At 45.1% G+C, this 12,863-nt stretch overlaps 1 protein-coding gene across 6 annotated transcripts in view; it reads right to left on the reverse strand.

Moving 5' to 3' along the window:
- Positions 1 to 12,863, reverse strand: part of gse1 (Gse1 coiled-coil protein) — a 322,402-nt gene that overhangs the window by 5,952 nt on the left and 303,587 nt on the right. For all 6 annotated transcript variants that reach the window (XM_018093523.2, XM_031900796.1, XM_004913601.4 and 3 more), the window contains 8 exons: positions 4,677 to 4,852; positions 3,598 to 3,795; positions 3,329 to 3,508; positions 2,492 to 2,826; positions 1,929 to 2,256; positions 981 to 1,591; positions 564 to 676; positions 127 to 397 (listed from right to left, as the gene is read on the reverse strand). In XM_018093523.2, the coding sequence (XP_017949012.1) occupies positions 127 to 397; positions 564 to 676; positions 981 to 1,591; positions 1,929 to 2,256; positions 2,492 to 2,826; positions 3,329 to 3,508; positions 3,598 to 3,795; positions 4,677 to 4,852 (2,212 nt within the window). The remainder of the gene's footprint in view (positions 1 to 126; positions 398 to 563; positions 677 to 980; positions 1,592 to 1,928; positions 2,257 to 2,491; positions 2,827 to 3,328; positions 3,509 to 3,597; positions 3,796 to 4,676; positions 4,853 to 12,863) is intronic.

Genomic DNA, 12,863 nt, shown 5'->3' on the forward strand with positions numbered 1-12,863 from the left:
TATACAAATAACTATGGTAAATTTCCACTGACAGGTGCTGACCAAGGACTTTTTTTGTAGGTAGAAACATGAGGAAGCTCAGGAAATACTTTAGCATTTTTATCTGGTTATAAACATTTGTCTCACCTCTCCGCCGTTCGGCACTGATATGTGCAAGGTCAAAGAATGTAAGGAATTTTTTCTTCTCCTCTAGATTAGGGCTGTTGTTAAGATCATCAGGGCTGAACCTTGTTGAGAGAGGCGAGTTTGGTGGTGGTGTCTGCCTCTTATTCTGGACAGTTGGGGGTGACTGGCTCCTCTCTCTCAGCATTCTCCTCCTCTTCCTTCTTTTTTCTTGCAGAAGTCGTTCTCTATCTTGCTGAGTTGTAAGGCCAAAGATCTGAAGGAACTCCACTTTCTGTTAGATAAAGAAAAAAAGAAAGAATTATGCTGCCCCTCAGCTCAAGAATCAAGAGGTAGATATGATTGTAGCTGGTCTTGTAATAGAACAGCATTTGCAAACATCGTTACAGTTTCTTATGCTGAGCCGATAATTCCATGTCCCGCTCAAGGGCAACCCTTACCTCTGAGGAAGTATCCAGTTTAAGTGGAGGCTGTTCTGCCACACGACGCAGATGTGCTCTCACTTCCTCCTCATCACTTTCATCATAGGAGTCATCAAGATCATAGTAATAACCTTAGAAACAGAAAGTCCAAGTTAGCCAGTATGCTCATAATTTGAGGTATCGACTCAGCTAATCACCGAAAGATTGGCAAGCTCTGACATCTGCAGCAAATCAGATCACTCATTCTATTAGGATGGTGTATTGCATTCACCACTGGTCTCAGAAAAGCAGAGGAAACACCTAGACTGTGGCAAACTTTTGAAGTCAAATGCATATCTCTTTATTGCTGGAAACAATATGGCAACACCTGCTAAATACTGTGTAAATACAAATACGCAAAGAAACTATGTTCTGACAAATAAAAATCATTTTTACCTTTCTCCCTGGCTTCCTTCCGCCTTCGCTCCTCCAGATCTAATTTGCTGACAAGTCTTCGGTGTTGCTGCAGGAATTCATCGTACACAAACATTGCGTCACGGGTTCTTGATGGAAGCTGACGATATGACGTACAGGGCTTGTGCAGCAGGCTCCCCTCAGCTGTCTGTCCAGATTGCTGGAGGGAGGTCCTCTGCTGATTCAAAAATGTTTGAGTTGACTTTTCTAGTTCAGCTAAGAATGGAGCATGTGAATAACCTGCATGTTCCATGGCCGAAGACTCTCTTTGTGGTTGATACTTCTCCACCAACTCCCTTCTCCTGGATAACTCTTCCTCTTCTTGTTGGTGCTTCTCAAAACAGAATGCACGCTCTACTTTGACTATAGGCAACGTTTGTCGGCTGGCATCATAGACAGTAGCAGTATGATTATGTATTGGGAGGGGTTCTTGGCCACGGCGGTGCTCTGTAGAGCTTTCCATGAGAGAGACAGGGTTCCAGAGTGAAGTTGGAGGAGTGTGCTGCTGAGGTTTAGGAGAGATAAGTGGTGGAGGACCTCCAAAATGCTGTAACTGCTCTCTGACACCGACCTCACTGCGGCCAGGTATGATTCTAAAAAAAAAAAAAAAAAAGAAGAAAACATTAAAAATAACATTGCAATATATATTATAACCTAAACTATAAAAAAATAAAGCAGAGTTTATTAAACATCATATGGCCCCAAATGTGACTCCACTGTTATCAATTAGGTCTGTATTCCCTGGGCTCTCTCTATTTTAGTAATGTCCCTTTGAGTACTGGAAACCAAAGCTGAATTTCTAACGATTGGTATTACTTGCCAAATACACATTTAAATATTGTCATCAGATACAAGGTTCTATACCACTTCTCACTTTCTGTGTTAGGGTTAACTCAATCAACCAATTCATATCGCTTTACTTATGATTACCTGATATTTTCTGGCCTACTCTCAGTCTCCAGCTGGCTAATAGGTCGACCTCCAATATCCAACTGCTGCTCCAGTACTTGCTGACGAAATTCTGAGACTTGGTATTGGCGGTCTTCTTTCTCCTGTCTGAGACGTCGCTGCCTAGCTAACCACTTTTCCTCTTCCTGTGTCCTCTGTGCCAGAAGAGAGGCTGCTGCACTGTTGCCAGGTGGAGTGAAGGTAGCATGATTGGAAATGAGGCTGGGCACAGAATGCTGTGTGGCCTGGGGCTGTTGTATTGGGAGCTGGATAAGCTTAGAAGATGAGAGAGAGGATTCCTTCAGCTTCTCTGCAGAAGTTAAAAAAAAATAAATAATAGCGTTGACCTTTAAGCTATACAGAAGACCACCTTAGGACAAAAAGGGGAACACTAAGTGCCTCCACACAAACATAACTAAACTGTAAGTACACTTGTATAGTTAAAGCTTGCATGGCAAAATGCATTACAATGTATAGCTTTGTAGTGAAATTAAAAGTGAAAATGGCTCAGTGTTGACTGTATCCTGTTGGAGCTGGGAACCTACCATGTCTATTTGGAGTGGGCTGTTCAGCAGGTTTTGCACGCTCTTCTTGATGACCCCTGAGTGGATGGACCTCTGATTCAGGCAGAAATTGGTTCTCTATACTTTTTATAAGGTTGGCTTCCTTCTCTCTAGTCCTTTCTCGTTGTCTCTCCATTTCTCTCTCTCTCTCGCGTTCCTTCTCTCGCTCCATTTCTTTCTTCTCCCGCTCCCTTTCCCTCTCGCGTTCCCGTTCTTTTTCTCTCTCCCGGTCAGCTTCTCTCTCTTTTTCTCGCTCCCGCTCGCGCTCCCTCTCCCTCTCTCTTTCCCGCTGCCTTAGTTCTTCATCCATTTGAAGCCTACAAAAGCAATCATAGTTTATATATTGCCTCACCAAAATGCAGCTGCTCCCCTTGAAACCTTTTAACTTAAAAACACATAATTTTACATGGATTAAATAATAATATTATATATATATATATATATATAGCAAGACAATGAGCCGCACACGCAGGGACTTTTTTAGAAAACAAAAAATTTCTTTAATGAAAACGATCCAACGTTTCGAGCACCAACTGTGCTCTTCCTCAGGGACAAACCAAACAATATATATAATATATATATATAATATTATTATTTAATCCATGTAAAATGATGTGTTTTTAAGTTAAAAGGTTTCAAGGGGAGCACCTGCATTTTGCATATATATATATATTTGAATGTAATACAGTGCCATAATCACAAAACAAGCCAGCAAGAGCATTTATCTTTGTTACCAAAAGTAAAAAAAAAAAAAAAAAAAAAAAAAAAAAAAAAAGGATGCTATCATCATTTGGGGCACTGTGCCATTTATTCTCTTACCTCTCTGCTGTAAGGCTCTGGATACGTTCTGACTGCAGTGCAGACAATGATGAATGTGTAAGCTCTGTGGGATATCGGAGGTGAAGGTGCATAGATGGGTGCAAGGGTGGGAGAGATCCAGGGTTGTGAAGAGGATAAAATGGGGACCTCAGGGCAGACAAGCAGTAGGAATCATCCATCCTAGAATGACAGAGCAAGAAAATGGGATCCTTTCATAGTGGCTGGAGAGCTCCAATAAGTTTTCTTATTTAAAAAATACTTTTAATTACCTAAATGCTGGGTGAGGAAAAGTGTGGTGGGCCAGATAACTGGGATGATAATATGCTGCTGCAGTTGCGGGATCCAGGCCAATGTGGGGCAGTGAGGGCATACGCAGATCTTCAGCTGTGTGGTATGGGCGGAAACTGCGCAGATATTCCTCAGTGACTGCACTTTGAGGGACCACATGAGGTACTGGCCGCTGCAAGCTGGAATTAAAAGGAAACTATTAATCCTGCTTTTTTCAATGCCATTTTCTTGCTAATAATAGAGTAACGGTAATAGGGAATTTATTCACAGAATTACCAGATACTTAGCTTATTACTGCAACGTCACAGAGTTGGTACCCTCAGATTCCACTAAGAATTTTGGGTGGTTTTATAGCTCATTGGCACAACTCTTTATTTATTGTTACAGGACGTCTTCTATATAAATGGTAGCCTACTACTACTACTTCCTTCTCCATCTGGTTCCATCACCACTTCTACCTAGACTAGTATTAACTAAGCCTCTTCCCTTGGAAATAGTAACCTGACACCCACCAACTGAGCAACCAGTGGGAGATGTAAAAACATGGTACAAGGGCAGCATAAGATTTTTAGGGGAGTGTTTAACAAAGGGACATGCCCAATAGAAGTGAACAGAGACAATGTTCCCAACACACACAATAAAATGTGGTGCGCACAAAATACTTGAATTTAAGAAGAAATTAGAGGGGACATTGAGAGAGAGAAAGCTATGATATTTTCCTCTGTAGCGAGGTTGATTTCACCCTTTGATAAATATACCTCTGTGTATAAAGAAAATTCATCACATATTAGGTACCCTATATCAATAGAGAAGGTGAATAAAGTCTAGTAGCCGATGGCAGCACTGGTCATTGTAAGTGACATTCAGCTTTGCCACTGAGGGCTCATATGATCCTATACATCGCCAAATGCATCCCTCTGTTGCACATGACTAAACAAGCTAGAGACCAGCCTGTTTGCCAGTCACACCAAATGTGCAGACTGCAGAATCCTACTTGTCTTAATTAACTAAGAGCGCAAAACATATACATGCATCAAAGACTAGCATAATGCCTGCTCACTTTAAGGGCTGGAAGCGTGCATCTTGGACAACAGCGCTGGGTGGAATGGCAAAGGCATAAGCATTTCCAAGCAGGTGGGAGGGGACAGAGGTTGTGCCACTCTTCTCAGGGGGCAGTTGTGATTCAGATAGAAGTCGATCTCTGCTGAGGCTGCTGGTTCGGGAGGAAGCATCTGGCTGAGGGGAAAATATACAAATATTACAATCAGTAACATTTATTGCAATATACCGAGGTTACAGCAACCCATTTAATTATGTTTTGAGATAGGAACAGAGCTTTTGCAGTCCATTTTTAATCAGGTCTATCTACCTCTGTGGTCTGTGATTAGAACTATTTCTAGGTTGCTTTGAGATGTATTTTCTTTGAATATACAGCAAAGTACCAATATTCAATATCAGCTATTACCTGTTTACTGACCAGTTCAATGCTTCATTTTATACTTATATTCACACAATGTAACAGTAATAATAGTTGGAGGAGCTGTAGACCCATGTATTTCAATGCAGGCCAGATATAACACAGCAATGCCGCTTTAGAACGTAAGCTCTAATGAGCCGGACCCTATTAACCACCTGTATCTGTCAGCATTTTTTATGTAATATGAATGCTTGATGAACACACCCTTGCATTGTACAGCACTGCAGAATATGTTAGTGCTTTATAAATACTTTTCCTGGCCACTCCCCATATCAGCATTACACCTAGGGGCACCCCCTGCCCCCGCCCCTAGATCAGATAGTCCCTCCCCCAAAGGTTTAAAGGTATCCCAGGAGCCCACCTGCCCCGTCTTTTTTCTTTCTGTTCCTTACTCTTAGATCAGTGGAAGGGCTTACCAGGCTAGGTGCTGTTCCTGGAAAAGTATCTTGCTCTTCTCGGTGAACATTGGCAGAATGCGACAGCCCTCTTCCCTTTCTTGTTAAGTCAGGGTAAGGCTTTTGTAGGGTGTCCGGTAGTTCTCCCTATAGTTGTACTTATGGGCGCTACCCCCCTGGTTCTGGTAGGTCGCTGAGGGTGACATGTGGGTGATCCTGAGATTGCTCGTGTCACAAGGGATTCAGGGGCTTTTTTCTGGCAGCGTGTCTGTCAGTTTCCTGCTTTCCAAGATGGCGTCGATATAATCTCGTGTGGTTTGCAGGCGGCCATCTTGGAATTGGGCAAAGGCTTCATTGCATGCAGTTCCTTCTGGGCTTCCGTTCCCTAACTCTTTAAATTGAAGAGGGGGGGCGGGTCAGCGTTTGGCTGTTCCTCTAGCTGCTTGCACTCCTTCAGTCTGTGCCCTGGTAAGTTTTTTCCTTTTGGATTGGTTTTTCTCACTGTTAGGGATCTCTTTTGATTTCTCCTTGCTTCTGCTTAGGTCGATTTTTGTGTTTCCCCTTTTTTGTCATGAATCCCTCAGCCTCAAACTCTTCTGCCTTACAAGCTTGGTAAGTCCCTCCAGATTAGATTTTTTTTTTTTTTTTGTGTGGTTCCTCCCTTCTTAAATTTTTTTTTTTCTCTCTCTCTCTCTCTCTCTCTTTTCTCTCTCTTTCTTTGGGCAGCTTGCCTGAAAATCGTGGAGCTAAACAGAACGCCAAAAGGAAACATTGTGTCGCTCCTGAATGTGTAGGCTGTTATAATGCTGCGCTACCGGGGAAGAAGTTTTGTGGTACTTGCTGGAGGGAGTTATTATGCAGCGCCTCAAGTTCCTCAGATAGAATGGCATTTGATTCCGAGGAGGCTCAGCCATCATTTAGTGAGGAAGCCTGGGGAGCTTTTGAAGATTTTTCCGAAGAGGAATCCTTGATCCAAGAGGATTCATTAGAGCCACCTGTGGATTCAGATGAGGATTCAGAGACCTCCTACGAGTCCTTTGATGTGTCTCTGGTTGCCCCTCTTATCAAGGCAGTTAAGCTCACGCTTGGAGTAGAACAGGAATCTGAGAGCACAAAGGCCCTAAAGGTTCTTCCTACTCCCTCAAAGCAGAGACAGACTTTTCCTCTATTTCAAGAGGTCGTAGATCTCATCAAGACAGAGTGGCAAAAGGCAGCTAGAAAAATCTCGTTCATTTCTCCTGGCACTAGATTTGCAAAATTATATCCTTTTAAGGACTCGGAGATTAGAGATTGGAACTCTCCACCAACAGTGGATCCGGCGGTAATCCATTTGGCCAAGAAAACAACTCTTCCAATAGATGACTGTTCAGCCCTTAAGGATGCCATGGACAGAAGAGTCGAAACGGATTTGAGGAAATCCTTCCTAGTTTCCGGGGCTATCTGCAAGCCAGCAGTGGCTTTAGTCTCTGTAGCAAAGGCCATGTCTGTGTGGATTGATGGCATCGATAGGGCTTTGTCAGAGGGAGCAGAGGTTAAGGATATTTCAGCCAGCCTTGGGGAACTCAAGCTTGCTGCAAGTTTCATGTCTGAGGGGGCTGTGGATTGCACTAGACTAGCTGCTCGCTCTATGGCTCTTTCCGTGGCTGCCCGCCGTGCCTTGTGGCTCAGATCCTGGTCTGCGGACATCTCCTCCAAGAATAGCCTCTGTACTCTTCCTTTCGAGGGACAGCGCCTCTTTGGGGCTAAATTGGATGAAGTTATCTCCAAAGCTTCAGGGGGAAAAAGTCAGTTCCTACCGCAAGAGAAGAAAAAACAGAGATTCACCCCTTTCAAGTCCAATATTTTTCGGGGAGCAGACAGAGGCAAATACTCTAGTCAGTTTCACAGACCCTCAGGGGAGGGGTCTAGACCCTTTGCTTGGAAAAGGGGCCAGTCCTTCTTCTCTAAAGGAGATAAATCCAAGGCGGCCCAAGCGCCAAAGAAATCTTCCTGACTATCCTTTCATTCTGGAGGGAAAGGTCGGGGCCAGACTCTTAAATTTTGCTCTCGTCTGGGAGTCCACTGTGTCCGACCTGTGGGTAAGAGACGTTTTAAGGAGAGGTTATCGCCTAGAATTCACGTCTCTCCCAGAAAAGGATTTTTTCATTGCCTCCTCCTATCCCAGTTCAGGAGTAAAAAGGGGGTTCTTAGCTCAATACGTCCAAGGACTTCTGGAAGAAGAAGCTATAGTTTCAGTTCCGAAAGGCGAAGAGGGAAAGGGGATCTATTCAATCCTTTTTCTGGTAAAGAAGTCTTCAGGGGGATGGAGGCCAGTCTTAGATCTAAAAGAGGTAAACAAGAGCCTGAAGCCGCAAAAGTTCAAAATGGAGTCCATTTTTTCCATTATTCCAGTCATTCTCCCGGGAGATTGGCTTCTTTCGATAGATCTCAGAGAAGCTTACCTGCATGTTCCCATTCATCAAGCCCATCAACGCTTTCTCCGGTTCGCCTTTGCAGGGAAACATTTCCAGTTTCGGTGTCTGCCCTTCGGTCTAGCTACCGCTCCAAGAGTGTTCTCCAAGATTCTGGTTACCCTAGTGGCAGCTCTCAGACTGGAGGGCATTGCCATTTGGCATTATTTAGACGACATCATTCTTTCAGCAAGAGACAAAAACTCCTTAATTTCTCATCGGGACAGAGCCCTCGAGTTCCTGCAGGCACATGGGTGGCTCATAAATCGAGCGAAGAGCCAACTGGAGCCATCACAGTCCCTAGTCTATTTAGGAGCTTGGTTCAACACAGCTCTAGGCACAGTCTCGCTTCCTCCTCACAAAGCCCAGGCACTGAGCAGTCTGGGAGCCAGCTTCCTGTCAAGACAATGGGTGCCAGCACGGGAGTTAATGTCGCTCATTGGTTCCATGGCGGCTACCATCCCGGTCACCAGATGGGCAAGATGGCACATGAGACCGGCACAGTGTCTCCTTCTAGATCAATGGGATCGGTGGAAGAAGGATTGGGAGCAGCCCATTCAGTTGTCCTTCCCTTTCAAGGCTTCTCTTCAGTGGTGGCTCTCCACAACCAACTTAGAGAGAGGTTTCCCATTGGCTCAACAAGAATGGAAGGTGGTCGTGACAGACGCCTCCTCGACAGGCTGGGGAGCCCATCTAGATTCTCTATGGGCTCAAGGGAAGTGGGCAACTCCCCAAAAGGGGGTACCATCCAATGTATTGGAGCTAAGAGCAGTCAAACAGGCCCTGTGGGTTTTTGCGGATTCCCTTCGGGGCTCCTCAGTAAAGATTCTCATAGACAACACATCAGCGGTATCTTATGTCAGGAGACAGGGGGGAACCAGGAGCAGAACTCTCCTACAGGAGGTTCAGCCGATCATGTCTTGGGCCGAAGAGAATCTTTCCCTCATCTCTGCAGCATACCTTCCAGGAGTCGAAAACCAGAAGGCAGACTTCCTGAGCAGGCATGTCCTGTCGATACACGAGTGGTCCCTCAACTCGGAGGTGTTTCAGATGATAGTGGAAAAGTGGGGTATGCCAGAGATAGATCTTATGGCAACCCCCCTCAACACCCAACTTCCGGTGTTCTTTTCAAGGAGGTTCTGCCCGTCAGCCAGAGCTTCAGATGCCCTGGTTCAGACTTGGGGGGTGAAATTAGCGTATGCTTTTCCTCCTTTCCCTCTGATCCCGAAAGTCCTCCAGAAGTTGAGGTTGGAGAAGACAGACTTAATTCTCATTGCTCCCAAATGGCCACGCAGACCATGGTATCCCATGTTGCTCAGACTTGCGAAGGATCCTCCATGGCCCCTGCCCAGGAGGAGAGACCTTCTATCTCAAGGGCCTCTGTGGCATCCGGACCCAGGGGCACTGGCTCTTCAGGCATGGAGACTGAGCGGGAGTTATTGTCAGATCTAGATCTGCCGGAGAGTGTTGTGTCTACACTTCTCAAAGCCAGGAAGGCTTCCACTTCTTCCGCTTACTATAGAATATGGGAGAAGTTCATTTCGTGGAAATCTGAGAAACACATGTCAGAGGGAACTTCCCTGGCTCAAGTGCTGGGTTTCCTCCAGGATGGCTTGGACAAAGGCCTTCAATTCAGAACCTTAAAAGTCCATGTCTCTGCTCTCTCAGCCTTATCAGGGAAAACGTGGGCAGAGAATCCTCTGGTCAAAAGATTCTTCTGTGCCGCCTTAAAAATCAGGCCTCCAGTCCGTAGGCTGACCCCACCATGGAGTCTTCCCTTGGTACTGCTTTCCCTTTCCATGGTCCCGTTTGAACCTTTGGAAGAAATTTCTATCTGGCTCCTCACTCTAAAGACTCTTTTTCTTTTAGCCATAGCATCAGCAGCCAGAGCCTGTGAACTCCAAGCCTTGTCATGTGATCCGGACAAGATTTCTTTCCTCCACGACAGAGTGGTCATCAGACCAGTCCAATCCTTCAGGCCCAAAGTAACATCTCTCTATCACCTCAAAAGAGAGATAGTTTTGCCCATCTTCTCAGTGGAGGAGCAGAAGGACAAAGATTTATATCTCATAGACCCAGTGCGCTCTCTTAAGCATTATTTGGAGGTCTCCAGTTCTTTCAGGAAAACAAGCAACCTTTTTGTGATTCCAGGGGGAAAAAGGAAGGGCCTACCAGCATGCACTTCTACCATCAGGCGTTGGATCATCCTGGGCATCGCTAGAGCTTACCAAGCTCAGGGCAAGCAAGCTCCAGAAGGCCTGAAGGCACACTCTACTAGGGCTGTCTCATCCTCATGGGCTGCAATGGCAGAGGTCCCAGTGTCAGAGATTTGTGAAGTAGCTTCCTGGTCATCGGCACGGACCTTCCTCAAGCATTACCGTCTGGACCTGTCCTCTTCCAGCAGTCATGCATTTGCAGCAGGAACCCACCTTGCCTTTTCTACTCAATAAATTACCTTTTGCAGCAGTGGCTGTGGGTTTCTTTTCCCGCCCGTATATTCTCACATTGCTTGGTATTCCAGGTGTAATGCTGATATGGAGTGGCCAGGAAAAGGGAGAATTGTTTTCATACTTACCGTAATTCTCTTTTCCTGGCCACTCTCCATATCAGCATGGCCCCTCCCTGTTTCATGGAACTTGGTATGAGACGGGGCAGGTGGGCTCCTGGGATACCTTTAAACCTTTGGGGGAGGGACTATCTGATCTAGGGGCGGGGGCAGGGGGGTGCCCCTAGGTGTAATGCTGATATGGAGAGTGGCCAGGAAAAGAGAATTACGGTAAGTATGAAAACAATTCTCCCTTTTCCCATCCAGATGATGTCCCAAATCAGGCCGATCCATTTGAGACTTGTGTATGTCCAGCTAGCCAGCAATAATGGCATTTCTATTAAATGACTTTCCAGCACTGATCCTTAGATTTAAAGGCATTATGCCCCTCAGCAATATTCTATTATGCATCCAAACACGGGTCTTCCAGTCATGGAAGAAGATGGGACGTAACAAGCTGCAATTCTCTGGGGTGAACATAGGCAGAGTGTTCTAGTACACAGTCTTTGTGCATGATGCATTTTATACATGCTTGGACAGTAGCAGATTCACACCACCACATATGCCAGACCACTGGATACAGGCAGATATACCCTCATCAAAATGTATTTACTAGGATAGAACAAGCAGGGCTCAGTGAGCTGCTGTGAGAGACTCACTAGGAATCTATTCTCTCCTCTACCAGACACATCAGCCATAATTAATTGAAAGAGAAGGGGCCCGTTGATTGGAATTCTTAATGAGCACCAACATCTGTTCACGTCCCAGGCCTCTCTGTGCAAGTCCTCCCTCTGTTGTGCATCCCTGCCCCCAAGCCATACACCCTGCTGGGCTGTGCATTCAACCTTCCCTGAACTGTGACCTGCCTGTGACGATTAGGACAAGGGAAGAGGTCAAAAAGACAGTAATGTGATAAAAAAAAAATAATAATGGAGTCTAGGGGGGAGGATGCCAAGCCACTACATGCAGCCACAACGGGTATACATTAAGGCTAGCAGTATTTCCTTATGGAATTATTACTTAGAGCCTGTACAATAAACTGAACAAGAAAACTGTTCAATTTATGGCTAAGATTATCTATGAAGGTTTTTATTTATCCAGGCAATATACAGAATATAGTAGTACTAGGATTACTCAGAAATCCAGGTGCCTTAAGATGGCCATACACGTGGCGATCTGACGATGTTTCGTGCGACCATCGGTCGCACGAAACATCGTCAGATCCGCCACACACCATTCAGGGCTGAATCGGCAGGTAAGGAGGTAGAAACAATAGGATTTCTACCTCCTTCTGCCGATTCAGCGCTGAAGGGAGATTTTGGTCAAAATTTTCAAACTGGTCCGATCGGCGAGTTGGCCGATATCAGCAGCTTCCTGCGATATACGAGGTTTCGTACGAAATTATCGGTGCATGTATGGCCACCTTTAGTCTAATGCCACACGGGGTGGATTCATGACCTGCATTTATCTGCATTAGCTGCATTTATTGGCATTAGCCTTACACCTATCAACTTTGAAGGTTACCCTACACTGTACTATCCAAACATTTGGTGAGGTCACCAAACGAGGGGATTGTCTGCTGATATGCCCACATACAGCCAAACTATTAAAAAAGTGGGTATTATGGGCTGTCAAACCAAGAACCACACTAATGAGCCGACGCAGCCCCCGATCCAATGGGAAAAATCAAACCTGTCTGATTGATATCTGAACTAAAATTGGCCAGACCTCAGTCAGGGAGGCCACAACCTCTAGTTAATTAGGATAGGTTAGTCATTCCATATAGACTGACCAAATGACTAGCAGAGGACTAGCTGGCCCTGAGAAATGGAGCATGCTCTTCAAACATAATGGCGGCACCAGCTTTAAAGCTGTACGAACAATTAATTTATTTTGTTTAGATAACTCACAGGAAAAATGTATTCATCTAAAAACTGCTTTATAGGTCCCTGGTAAGGCCTCACCTTGAGTATGCAGTGCAGTTTTGGGCTAATAATGAGCTGGAGACAGTACAGAGACTGCAACTAAACTGGTAAAGGGGATGGAAGCATTAAACTGAGAGGGAAGACTGTCAAGGTTGGGCTTGTTTTCTCTAGAAAAAAAAGGCACTTTGCGAGGGGATGATTACTCTTTACAAGTATATTAAAAGGACATTATAGACAGATCGTGGGGGAGCTTTTTAGCATCGAGTCGTCTACAGCTCAACATCTATGTATTCAACCAACATGGTGCGCATGATATTAATCGACTGAGTTGGGTGTGCTAGCATAATTGATTTGTGTATTTTGGCTGTTGTCAGAAGCAATCAGAAACTTTTGCTAAACCCGGATACTGTGAGGAGACTGGGTGGATACTTTTGTTGCAAAACTTCCGCAGAGAC

Source organism: Xenopus tropicalis, chromosome 4 (assembly GCF_000004195.4).
Source record: "Xenopus tropicalis strain Nigerian chromosome 4, UCB_Xtro_10.0, whole genome shotgun sequence".
NCBI lineage: Eukaryota > Metazoa > Chordata > Amphibia > Anura > Pipidae > Xenopus > Xenopus tropicalis.